The sequence below is a fragment of the Eleutherodactylus coqui genome, chromosome 2 (assembly GCF_035609145.1).
Source record: "Eleutherodactylus coqui strain aEleCoq1 chromosome 2, aEleCoq1.hap1, whole genome shotgun sequence".
NCBI classification, from domain to species: domain Eukaryota; kingdom Metazoa; phylum Chordata; class Amphibia; order Anura; family Eleutherodactylidae; genus Eleutherodactylus; species Eleutherodactylus coqui.
In genome coordinates, this window is record NC_089838.1 from 204,493,833 (window position 1) to 204,507,863 (window position 14,031).

At 48.2% G+C, this 14,031-nt stretch overlaps 1 protein-coding gene across 1 annotated transcript in view; it reads right to left on the reverse strand.

Moving 5' to 3' along the window:
- SEC11A (SEC11 homolog A, signal peptidase complex subunit) overlaps window positions 1-13,278 on the reverse strand; it is a 38,217-nt gene extending 24,939 nt beyond the window's left edge. Inside the window, exons 1-2 of the mRNA XM_066592273.1 lie at window positions 13,155-13,278; window positions 8,216-8,325 (exon numbers count right to left, since the gene is read on the reverse strand). Of these exons, the coding sequence (XP_066448370.1) occupies window positions 8,216-8,325; window positions 13,155-13,205 (161 nt within the window). The 5' untranslated portion in view covers window positions 13,206-13,278. The remainder of the gene's footprint in view (window positions 1-8,215; window positions 8,326-13,154) is intronic.
- Window positions 13,279-14,031: the final 753 nt, after the last annotated feature.

Here is a 14,031-nt window from a genome sequence, read left to right on the forward strand (position 1 = left end):
ATTGTCTGCTCGGCTAAGAACCTTTATTAACCCCTTCGTATACCTATGTAAGTGGGAGAAACGTCCCATGTAAAACAGGATTCCCCATAAATTATGCAGGACACACTAGCTGGCAAAGTGTATCTCACTCTTTTGTCGTCTCCCCAATAAACATTTAATCCTGCATTGGGGATATTAACTGGCCAAGTTCAACGACACGCCATTACCTGGATGCACATTTACGTCAGGTCGTGGGAATAGCACCAGCCTGTGACACACATGTGTATCCTACAACAGAAAGGGTTTCAAAGGGCACTTGTCATCGTAAAATTACATATGGTCTAAATGAGGTACTCAGTATAAAATATCTTGGAACTTTCGTCAATTTAAAATTTTCCATGTCACTATGTTCAAAATTCTAAAATCTTGCCAATTTTACTCTGGCCAGTAATGGCTCATTTACATACAACAAGAATGGCACCTCATTTGCCCAAGCTAATAAGCTGGTACGGTCACCGCCAGCCCGTTCGCATTCGTGCAGCCTGTTATACAGGCAGATCATCGCTGAGAATTGTGAGATTCTCCTTCAGTGTTCTACATTCCTATATGAAACAGTGTTTAGAAACTAGAACTGAACAAGCCAACATTGATTTTTATGCCAGCTGAAACTGAACGATGAACGAGAAGCCAGCTATTCCATTAGTTGTTCAGTCGTTGGCTCGCGTGTAAACTGAACAATTACTGTTCATTTGAACTATTTTTGGAAGGATAATCATTCCATCTAGCCACACCTTAGGCCTAAAGAGAGGCTGATACTTCAAGGACCACAGACACAATGGATTGGAGGGGGCTAATTAACTTCTATGGGAGGCTGTTCTAGACATGCTCCGCGTCCTATGCAGAGGTCATAGTGCAAGTAGGAGGAGGTGGATAGCTGTGAACATCAGCTATTGTAATTATTGGATAACCTCTGTTAACCATTTATGGACATTGGGGTGCTTTTACACCTGCACTGGGGATTCCAATTTCCTGCACTATTCGAAGAACGGTTCAGTTTCTGGACGGAACAGCATCGGACTACAACGGGGTCCGCCCTTGTTTTCCGCCCAGCTTTTGGACGGAAGCATGCAGCTCTTTCTTCTGGTATTTTCAGCCACATTTGTGACAGAACCTCCGGCCGGAGGCTCCAACGTGGATGTGAAACCACCTGACCTAACATTGTAAACCTGCTTGTGAGGATAATAAGATTAATGCTGAGACGTTTTCACTTCAGAAGAGGAAATGGTTTTTTTCCGATGTCAATGAGATGAATATTTAAAAAGTTGTATCACAGTCACTTGTTAAATTCTATATAAATGTCCAAGAAATTGTTTTAGCAGACATGAGATATGTTATTATATTTACTGTCATGCTTATATACTCCTGTAACTAATTGGTTAAAGAAGAGGAAGATCATTTGGATGGGACGACAGTCTTCCATAAACGTCCCGTCCGTCGCGGCCAGATCTTCTTTGCTTCTGGCCTGCAGATGTGCTCAGCACGTCGGCAGCGTGCCGCGCGCATGCGCTGTGCATTCTCTCTTTTTTTTTTGAACTCCTGCTCTCCCGTGCTGGAGAACAGAACTTCAGCTTCGGGTGTGCCGCGGATCCGGGCGGCTTCCATAGGCTGCTATGGAAGCCTGCGGGAGACCCGCAGAAAACGGAGCATGCTGCGGGTGTTTTCCCGCACGTGCGATCCGTGTGGCAGGGAAAATTGACATCCGCAGGTATTTACTTACCTGCGGGTGTCCACTGAATCCCTTTGGGCACGGATCAAGGGTGCGGGACACCTGCACAGATTTCCTATATAGATTTATCCAGTGGACATGAGGTCTTAGACACGGAGGTCCTCGCTGGCTTCTCATCCAGTGCTTTATATTCTATGTGAAACACTGAGAATTTACACTGAGCGAGAAGCAAGCGATCATTTTCATGCTGATTGAAAGTGAGCAACCAACAAACTATAACCGAAAGGTGCACAATGGCTATACATTCAGATGCGATAATTGTTGCGCAAATTCGTTCATTTGAACGAATTGTGCATGATAATCGACCCATGTAAACAGCCCTTTCACTTAGTGGTTGATCTAAAATCCTGCAGTTTTCAGGCTTTTGAACCTTACTAGGCTTATTTTTCATCTCAAATCATTTTTGCCCCATTTTATCCTCATTGTGCATAATATTTTTGTTTTTTCGTTCACAAAGCTGTATGACGGCTGGTTTTGGGAGGGATGAGTTTTATTTTATGGCACCACTTTGGGGTACATGTAATTTTTTTTTAATGTTTTGGGGTGGGGATGCTTGTATACAAAAAAAAAAAAACGAACTGAATTTGCACTTTTTTTTCTTCTTATGACTTTCACTGTATATTAGAGATAAATTTATCCTATGGGTCAATACATTAATACAAAATTTATATCTAGTTATTTTTAAGTAATAGAAACACTAAGAATCGTATTTCCATTGCTCCATACCTAAGGCTCATAACATCTTTACTTTTTTTTTTGCTAACAAAGCCGTGTGAGGTCTTGTTTTTTGTAGGAGGAGTTTTAACTTCTATTGGTACCTTTATGGATATGTGTGACTTTTTGTTTACTTTATTGTGGTAAAAATGGATGAAAAACAGCAAATCTGATAGATATATATATATATATATTTTTTTTTTTTTTAAGACATCATTCACGAAGTGGGATACAACAAGATTACTTACTGGTGGCCCCTATGACAGAAAACAACTCCTAGATCTCTTTAAAGGCAGAAAACACCCTTCAGCTCCTCAGTTCTATAACAAGATCATGGACTATTTTGAGGCCCTTTTCTATTTTATTTAATGTTGTAGCTACATATATATATTTTTACACAAACATTTACACTTAAACACAGCACTAAGGGGCGAATTAGTGGTGCTGTTGTTGGCTCATGGAAAACTGACTAACAGTAAGTAATCCTAATTGCTTCTCATAAGGCCCATTTACACGCAAAGACAATCTTTTGAAAGAGTGACAGTTTTAGCAATTGTTTTACATAAAGTGTTAATGGCCAATTAATGTCCATTAACACTTTATCAGCTTCATTTGCGAGTAAAAGGGCCTCTGGGACCTGTTTGCAGAATACAGCATGTGATTTGAGCTCTGCACACAGTTCCATTTTTCTTGTGCGGACTGTCGTCAGAATACAATGTAATCGCCGACCCCCATACAGAAAACAGCGTGCAATCCCCGTTATCTCTCTCCGGCTGAATGATAGATTTTAAGCTCACCTTAAAATCATCATTCAGCTGAAGAGTCAACATTGGCAACGTTTACATGCAACAATTATCGCTCATATGCCATCGTTTGAACGCATTTTGAGGGATAATTGTTGCATGAAAATGGGCCTTTACACCCAAGACAGCACCTATGAGAGATTAAACTAGATAAATAACTAGGGAGGGCTGATAGCTTTAAGTACTATTCTACTGATGGCCCATAGCCTATTGAACTGGAGAATCCACCAATATAGTACTAGAAAAACACCAATAAGCTCTTACAGATCTGATGGATTAAAATATTGGTTCTTGCTACTCCTAATGCAAAAACTATGCAACACAACCAGATGCATCTAAGGCCGATCTCACACACACAGAACTTTTTATTAATTTATTTTTTTATATGCTAAGAGGGAGTCAGTTAGCTCTTGAACATTCTGTCCAAACTGCAGGCATCATGTTATAGAGCAGAAGGAGCCGAGCAGACAGTTTTATGGGAACGATTCTGTATAACTTTTATTATATTCATTTACATCTCTGCACATTCTGAGCTGAACAGTCCAATAGCTGTCAATCACTGATAGGACCGCCCATCTGTGTATGACTGCACATACAGGGATAGCTGTCAATCACTAACAGGACCGCCCATCTGTGTATGACTGCACATACAGGGGTAGCTGTACATCCCTGATAGGACCGCCCATCTGTGTATGACTGCACATACAGGGGTAACTGTCAATCACTGATAGGACCGCCCATCTGTGTATGACTGCACATACAGGGGTAGCTGTCAATTACTGATAGGACCGCCCATCTGTGTATGACTGCACATACAGGGGTAGCTGTACATCACTGATAGGACCGCCCATCTGTGTATGACTGTACATACAGGGGTAGCTGTACATCACTGATAGGACCGCCCATCTGTGTATGACTGCACATACAGGGGTAACTGTCAATCACTGATAGGACCGCCCATCTGTGTATGACTGCACATACAGGGGTAGCGGTCAATCACTGATAGGACCGCCCATCTGTGTATGACTGCACATACAGGGATAGCAGTCAATCACTGATAGGACCGCCCATCTGTGTATGACTGCACATACAGGGGTAGCTGTACATGACTGATAGGACCGCCCATCTGTGTATGACTGCACATACAGGGGTAGCTGTACATGACTGATAGGACCGCCCATCTGTGTATGACTGCACATACAGGGGTAGCTGTACATGACTGATAGGACCGCCCATCTGTGTATGACTGTACATACAGGGGTAGCGGTCAATCACTGATAGGACTGCCCATCTGTGTATGACTGTACATACAGGGGTAGCTGTACATCACTGATAGGACCGCCCATCTATGTATGACTGCACATACAGGGGTAACTGTCAATCATTGATAGGACCGCCCATCTGTGTATGACTGTTTGGACAGCAACTGACTCCCTATAACAGTGGTGGCGAACCTATGGCACGCGTGCCAGAGGCGGCACGCAGAGCTCTCCCTGCTGGCACGCGCCCCATCGGCCGCTCACCACTTGTGAATACCAGCAGGGGCCGTGGCTTCCCTGCCAGCATTCACAAACGGCACTGCTAGCCGCGCTGATCCCGGCACACACTGACTTCATTGTGCAGCTGGAATCCCTCTCCCCCCTGTCCCAACGTCTCCTACTACTTGGTTCCGCCGGGAGGGGGGAGGCTTCCAGCAGCGTGTGTGTCAGAGTGTGTGCCGGGAGCATATTAACACTTTCTTCCCCATTTCTCAATTCCCAGCAACCTGATTGGTTGTTTGGGTTGGCTGATTCACCAAACAACCAATCAGGTTGCTGGGAATTACCTATTGAGGCAGAAGTGGGTAAGAAAAAGTTAATATGCATGCCGGACCATGCTGACCAGAAGAGGAGCATCAGCTTCCAGTAGAAGGGGGAGGAGGAGGGGGTAAGTATGTGGGTCTTGGGAGGGGGACTGTGGGGTGTCACTACTGCACTGGGGGGCCGCTGGGGGGTGTCACTATTGCACGGGGGGGGGGGGGCTACTGCACTGGTGGGCCGCTGGGGGGGGGGGGGGGTGTCGCTACTGCACTGGTGGGCCGCTGGGGGGGGGGGTGTCGCTACTGCACTGGTGGGCCGCTGGGGGGGTGTCCCCGCTGCACTGGGGGGCCGCTGGGGGGGTGTCCCCGCTGCACTGGGGGGCCGCTGGGGGGGTGTCCCCGCTGCACTGGGGGGCCGCTGGGGGGGTGCCCCCGCTGCACTGGGGGGCCGCTGGGGGGGGTGCCCCCGCTGCACTGGGGGGCCGCTGGGGGGGGTGCCCCCGCTGCACTGGGGGGCCGCTGGGGGGGTGCCCCCGCTGCACTGGGGGGCCGCTGGGGGGGTGCCCCCGCTGCACTGGGGGGCCGCTGGGGGGTGCCCCCGCTGCACTGGGGGGCCGCTGTGGGGTGCCCCCGCTGCACTGGGGGGCCGCTGTGGGGTGCCCCCGCTGCACTGGGGGGCCGCTGTGGGGTGCCCCCGCTGCACTGGGGGGCCGCTGTGGGGTGCCCCCACTGCACTGGGGGGCCGCTGTGGGGTGCCCCCACTGCACTGGGGGGCCGCTGTGGGGTGCCCCCACTGCACTGGGGGGCCGCTGAGGTGTGCCCCTACTGCACTGGGGGGCCGCTGAGGTGTGTCACTATTGCACTGGGGGGCCGCTGAGGTGTGTCACTATTGCACTGGGGGGGGTGTCACTATTGCGCTGGGGGGGTGTCACTATTGCACTGGGGGGGGCCGCTGGGGGGGGGTGTCACTACTGCACTGGGGGGCCGCGTCACTACTGCACTGGGGGGCCGCTGGGGGGGGGGGTGTCACTACTGCACTGGGGGGCCGCTGGGGGGGGTGTCACTACTGCACTGGGGGGCCGCTGGGGGGGGGGTGTCACTACTGGGGGGGGGTGTCACTACTGCACTGAGGGGCCGCTGGGGGGGATGTCACTACTGCACTGGGGGGCCGCTGGGGGTGTCCCTAATGCACTGGGGGCTGCTGGGGGGTGTCCCTAATGCACTGAGGGCCGCTGGGGGGGGGGTGTCACTATTATCGCTGTGAAGTGGGGGACACTTACCGCTGGGGCCGCTGTGGGGTGGGGGTCACTATCACCGCTGGGGCCGCTATGGGGGTCACTATCACCGCTGGGGCCGCTGTGGGGGTCACTATCACCGCTGGGGCCGCTGTGGGGGTCACTATCACCGCTGGGGCCGCTGTGGGGGTCACTATCACCGCTGGGGCCGCTGTGGGGGTCACTATCACCGCTGGGGCCGCTGTGGGGGTCACTATCACCGCTGGGGCCGCTGTGGGGGTGACTATTACCGCTGGGGCTGCTGTATGGTGAGGGTCACTATTATCGCTGTGGGGGGGGGGGGGGGGTCACTATTACCGCTGGGGCTATTGTGTGGTGGAGGTCACTTATCGCTGTGGGGGGGTCACTATTACCGCTGGGGCCGCTGTAGGGTGGGGGTCACTATTAACCCTGGGGCTGCTGGGGAGTGTCACTATTACTGCTGGGGGGTGGGGGTCACTATTACCGCTGGGGCTGCTGTGTGGTCGGGGTCACTATTATCGCTGTGGGGGGTCACTATTACCGCTGGGGCCGCTGTGATGCGGGGGTCACTATTACTGCTGGGGCTGGGTCACTATTACCGCTGAGGTATGTTTACATGTGGCGGAAATGGGCAGGGCTGTTTCAAAATAGACAGGGTGCAAATTTTGACTACTTTTTGGATGCGGAAATGCTGCAGAATTTTCCACAGAAATTTCAGCTGAGGACATTCTGCAGTATTTCCGCATCCAAAAGCAGTCAAAATCTGCATGCTGTCAATTTTGAAGCGGCCCTGTCCTTTTTAGAACGACGGGGGTAAAAATCATACATGGTGATAAGCCCCGCCCCCGACGTGTTGGCACTTTGCGATAAATAATTGGGTTTTAGGTTGCGGTTTGGGCACTCGATCTCTAAAAGGTTAGCCATCACTGCCCTATAATATATTAAAAACAGAAATTACTAAGGAGTAATCAAATGTTATGTTCTACGTACACCATACAGTTTGCCCTGCAAAAAAACAAGCCCTCATACAGCTCCATTGACAGGGAAAAAATTTTTTACAGTCTAAAAATGTGGTGACAAAAAACACATTTTAAAACAAAAGAAGGGTTTTTAAGTTATACAACAAACAAAAACTATACAATTTAGTATCACAATAATCATACTGACCCACAGAATGTAGAGCATCTAATTTGTACTATACTTTGAATGTCATAAATGGAAAAAAAATGGCACAAATGTATTTTCCCATTTCACCCCATTTTTTCAAAGTTTGTCAAAAAGTTTTATGAACGGTAAGTTGGGAGGGGTAGTGTCTCTCCTTGAGGACAGCACCTAGAAGGTGAGTGAGGAGACTTATAAAGCCATGCATGTTCCTCTATGTAATATGCAAATACGGGAGATGGAACTCTTATTTGCATATTACCCAGAGGACTATGCATGGCCTTATAAGTCCCCTCTCCCGACTCACGTCATAGTCCACTCTCTAGCCAGAATCCTACTGCACACTGACGAGGGGCAAACACCCCAAAACAGCAGTCTGTGTATGGGTTGTGGCTTGGTTTTCAATTCACAATCATTGTTAATACTTGTATAAAGAATCGGACATTAATTTGAAGAAATGCTGCCATCCAATAAGTGGGGCTGCAGAGGTATTGTTCCATCTTCCTTATTTGCATTAAACGGTAAGTAGCACCTATAAAAAAATACAACTTGTCTTGAAAAAAAAAACAAGCCCTCATATGACTCTGTTGATAGAGAAATAAAAGTTGTAGCGCCTGGAACAAGTGGCCAGTCTTTAAAGAGTTAATAATAAAACAGCTACTGTAAGCATTCAAAGCAGCAGTAGGGCCATGTATGGGATAGGATGAGATTTACATACCTTAGGACAACAACTATTGGACTCTCGCTGCCGGTAATCACCATCAGGCCTTTCCATATCATCAGTGCAGAGGACACGATCATACCAAAGTTTAATACTTGGTAATACAGCTATAAAAAAATATAAAAATGCTATTAGTTCCTGATCACCTGACTGATAATTCTGTATATTGGGGGAAAGTATTATGTTAAACTACTTTTGTAACCTTAGGCCAGATTCACACAAGCGTAAGCGTATTTACATGCTTTTTTATGGAATAGGAGCTGCGTATTTGTGTGTGCATCAGCGTGTACAAGATGAACGGAGAGCGTATACAGTCAGCGAGGATTTTAATGCTGTATGAAAGTGAGCGACCTTCAAACGTACAGCGCACGATGGCTATGCCTTTAGATGCTACGATTATCACGCAAATTCATTCGCTTGAACAAAATTTGTGCGGGTAAAAGGTGCCGTCTAATTTTCAGCGTCTAATCGCCCGATTAGACGCGCTTGCGCAGTCCGGTCTTCTCCATGTTGAATGGGGCTGCTCGTGCTGGAGAGCAGCTCCTCGTAGCTCCGCCCCGTCACGTGTGCCGATTCCAGCCAATCAGGAGGCTGGAATCGGCAATGGACCGCACAGAAGACCTGCAGTCCACCGAGGGTGAAGATCCCGGCGGCCATCTTCGCAAGGTAAGTAAGAAGTCACCGGAGCGCGGGGATTCGGGTAAGTACTATCCGTTTTGTTTTTTTCAACACATGCATCGGGTTTGTCTCGCACCGAACGGGGGGGGGGGGGGGCTATTGAAAAAAAAAAAAAAAAAAACGTTTCGGCGCGGGAAAACCCCTTTAATTGCTCTTAAGTAGCTGAGTAGTTACTTAATAGTTTATGCAAAATGATCTCTCAAAGCTGGTGTAAATGGGCCTTCAGCCCTTAGAAGCGCTTTCTTCTCCTCAGCACTGAATATATTAGATAAACATTCTGAAAGTAAATCAAAAGAACAGCAGAGGGCACCACAACAAGTGTGTAACAATAACATTTAGACATAGGACCATTATTTAACCCTTTCCAATCCAATTTTGATTCAGGGTTTCCTAAAAGGCTTTCTCTGTTTGCCGTTATACAATGGTGCCAACTGCTGGCTAAAGCAAGTGTGTGTGCGCCAGAGAGGCTCCAACAGCGGAGTGGCTGGCAATAGACGGTAAGAATACCCTGTCGAACGTCTTCTGACTTGGGAGCTGTACAAGCTTCAATCAGAATGTAGAAAGACATCAGACAGTGGATTGGAAAGGGTTAAAACGGGTCCTCTAAAATTATGCTTTGCATGAGTTAACTGAAATTTTGCAGTGCACCATTGAACAGGGCCTGTCATGTCGAAAAGTCAGTAAGGCTAGCTGCATAGCTCTGCAGTCGCGGTCCCGCTAACTTTATTGCCACCCCCTTCACATATGGGCTGCTCTTAGATGTGATTTACACACCCACGAGTTGGCTTTAAGAAGAGCCTGTGCAGGTAAAGGGAGGAGGGGGAACGGTGATAGAGTCTGTAGGGATACAGCTGCAGTTATGCAACTAGCCTCGTTGACTTTAAGACATGACACGTCTTCTAACCACTTTGCGACAGACCACGGAAAAATTTACATTGCCGCTTGCAGCGATGTAAACTTATGTGCTTCGCACAGCAGGTAATTGTGTGCCCCAGAGTGGGTGAAACACCGAAATATGCCATTATTAACAACACATAAATTCCATATACAGGAGTCCGGCTTTTGTGAGATAATTCCGGCTTTATCCATATAAACTTGTGCTCATGACAGACAAACAGAGTACGCGTTTCGGTTCACATAGTGCGGATTTGCTGCCGTTGCATATCCGCACTGCGGCAAAACCGCTGCGTTTGCAGTGCAATGCAGCACAAATGAGTTTTGCCAAAAAGCTGTTCTCACAGGGCGGATTTTTTCCACACAGCCGCAGAGCGGAAATGCAACTGCGGCGCGGTTTTCAAAGATGCAGCATGTCCATTCTACTGTCTTTTCTGCAGCGCTTTTTTGTCCATAGACCTCTATGGACGCAGCAAAATCCGCACCAAAATGCAAAAAAGCGATGCGGAAAAAAAAACCGCTTGCGGATTTTTCCGCATGAAAATCCGCAAGCCAAAATTAGCCTTTGAAGCGATTTTGCCGCAGAAGCAGGTCTTCTGCAGCAAAACCGCAGCGGAAAAACCGCGGCAAATCCGCCCTGTGTGAACCCTGCCTAAAGGGGTTTTTTGACAATTATATCATTGGTGGGGAGGGGAGAGTTGGGTGTAAAATAAAAATCACACATACTGACCTCCCGCTGCGGGCCATTTTCCAAACGCCCCATTTACATTGGTGGCAGCAGTCAGGTGGGTTGTTTACCTATATGACTTCTGCAGCCAATGAGAGGCCAAATAAGGATGCCATCTGTGATAGCCCATACAACTGCTTTGGGGCTTCTACATTAGAAGCCCACCTGAGAAGTTTTACAGGATGTAACCAGGCCTTCTGGTTGGGTAACGTCACCTGTCAGATGCCGCAGTGCTGGACTGCCAAAAAGACAGTCTGGCACTGCAGTGAGTATATTTCTTTCACTCAGTTTTAGGTATGGGGAGCACAATACTACATAAAACAAAATTTAGAAAACCCCTTTAATGGTGGCTCTACACTATCTCTAAATGTGCTCACAGATGAAGGGCAATCACTCCGAAACAGCTGTCTGTGCATGGCTACTTTTTCCTTCTGGTGAAGATTCTGTCTTTGGCTCATTACCCCCAGTCATTGTTAGGCTAACTTCACACTGGCGAGCACGATATGGGGACGTGAATCACCACCCTATATCGTGCTTACCAAAATGAGATTTTCATAACAAAACCGCCACACCTCACTTTGGTGAAGTAGAGATCCTCCACCGTGGCTGACAACGGGGAGACTTTGTGTCGTGTGCACCTAGCCTTCAGCCCCATTCTGGTATTTTGAGACGGATCGGTTGCGGAATCTTTGACCAGAGGTTCCAACACAGAAGTGATTCCGGTCTTACAAGTCTTGTTAAAAGATCTGACATTGACTTGCAGGAATGCTGCCTTCAAATCAAAATACTAACGACTACCTGTCCGTGAGTGAGTTACATGATCCGCCCTATATCACATGATGCTGATGTCATAACAGGTCCTAAAACATACAGAGCCTGACTGCAGCCACGTGCTTACAGGACCTGTGATGTCACCATCATGTGATCAGTCACCTGGGATCTGATCTCCACCCCTAATCCTATGACGGTGATGTCATCACAGCTTCTTCACTTTATTAAAAACCTGCAGAGCTGCACAGCAGCCGTATGCTTACAGGACCTGTGAGGATATCACCGTCATGTGATCAGTCACCTGTGTGGGAGGAGTCCAGAGTCACATGACCAGGGGTTGATCAGTGTGCGTAAGAGTCTGCTTTGCTGGTTGCAATCCCTGTCGTATGGGATGAAGGCATGTACCAGAGCTGTGTGTGATGGGCGCGTGGCAGAGCCGCCTACACGACCGTGTGCGACCGGCGTGCGGCAGAGCTACCCATTATCTATCAAACACCCTAGAGGCGCTTACAACTCCAATCCCTTTCAGTATATTATATCAGTAAGTGGCGCATTGTGCCACCAGAAACGCTGATACTAAATTACTAGTAGGTGTCGCTGTAGAGGCATTGTTCCATCTTCAATTTGCATATTTCCCAGACCTTGCTTGAATAAGCGAATGAGTGACATCACTGTTAACGCGTTCGCTCAGCCCGATAAGCGGATGAACGTTGAGAATCGCTTACTTCTCGTTCAGTGTTTTATGTTCATACGTGAAACACGGAGCGAAGGGGGTTTAACCGCGACGGGAAGTGAAAAAGCCAATGATGACTTTTAGTCCAGCTAAAAGTGAATGACTATCAAAAAGTGCGCGATTCGTGTTCGTTCGCATTTAAACCGAACGATTATCACTCACTTTTACTTATTTAAACAGTTTTTTGAGCGACCATCGTTACGTCTAAATGCGACATGTCTCCCTGTAAAGGAACGACTGCTCAGGGCACGCTAGAAAAAAATGGTCCAAAGAGGCATCACTGCTAAACGCGTTAACAAAGCCGTACCAAACGTATTATACCCTGCAGCGGGAGGCCGACGACCCCGCATACCTGCTAAATGTGTAATGCGGACGACCGCGGAGGCTCGCAGGCAGTCCTGCACAGGGCAGATTTTTTTTTTTTTTTTATTTGTATTTCCCGCGCCGTTTCTAGGCGATGACGCCGTTACCCGCGGCCACTCCGCAATGTCAATGGTGTGTGGTCTCCACTGACTTCAACGGAGCCCGTCCGCACGTCTGAAAGACAACGATGAGCGAATCGTTAACGAAAACTGCGCGATGCCCGCACGTTTAGACAACGATTATTGCTCAAAATACGGCTTTTGAGCGAATTTTTAGCAATAATCGGTGTCTAAATGACACTTTAGGCCGGCTCACGTGAGCATGTTGTAAAACCCCATGTATGGCGCACATTTCACTGGCATATTGTTGCGCACGGCTGCGATTTAGCACGGCGCATAACAGCATATCTCACCACGCCGTCATGCGCGGTCTGACTTGCTTATTGTTTTTTTTCCCCCACTCTGTCGCTTAGCATCGCTGCGTGTCAACACGGCACATACATAGTGTAACTGCATCCGATCACCGAGTATTACGCCATTGCACCCGCCGCCCTCGCGGTTCTGCCTCAGGATGTCGCCTTTTGGCTCTTCAGACTTAAAAAATAAAAGCAAAACTAAATAAGGGAGTGAGCAGGAGGTCCTTCAGGAGCTCCACGGCCCGCCGCTCCTCACACTAAGGCGGCCAGAGAGGAAACCTCATCGTGCACACTGTGGCGTTACCGCAACCTCTCCATGCCGCGTGCAGCCCGCCAACTGGTCACGTGTGCTCACCTGCCTCTTGTTCATCCGCCGCACATCATCCAGAAAGTCCATAGACAACATTGTACACTCTGCAGCCTGACCGGCACCAACCGGAGACACCGAACTCCGGAAGTTATCGCGGTGCGAAGCAGTACTGTACACTTCCGATACTAAGCGGAAGCGCCTCCGCCGCCATCTTAGGTGAGGGCAACACGCCACACTACCTGCTGAAAACCGGGGAACTTTGCAGAAACACTGCTGCTGCTGCCGCCGCCGCCGCCTCCTCAGGCTTGGGGGGGGGGGGGGGTTTGCAAAAAGAAGTAGATGTTTTTATGAAGAAGAGGAGAATCTTAGAGTTTGCTGATCTTCCTATATCTGTTTATACAATATATACATTTTCTAGAGGGAGAAATGTATCTCGCAGTATAGTGCATATCTGCAATAAAGTAAAGACGACTGCAGACAGATACGCGGGGTCACCGGCCGGCACAGGGTTGGATCCCGTATGCAGAATCTGACCCGGCCGTGTGCATTGAGCCAAAAGCGATGTGAGGCGTTTTTGCATGAAAACCTCCTCCCATCCGCGGGTAAAACGCGCATTGACAAACTCGATATCAGGCCTGAGTTTTTTTTATCGCACTCACCTATGTGAATGTAGCCCCAGGCGGCGTTCACACTGCGTTTTCCTTGTACACCAAACATACACATTATTATGCTGCCCAGTATACTTTGACGTGTGCAAAGAGATTTATAGGACAAAGTAGATAATATACGGTATACGCTCATGTGTGTCACAGGTTTATGCTCTCATTAGTTTATTTTGCAGTACAGTAATTAACTATGTTATTGTGTCCCGCAAAAACGTGTTTGTTCACTTTTATTTTACTGTTTTCCTATTGCCGTCAGT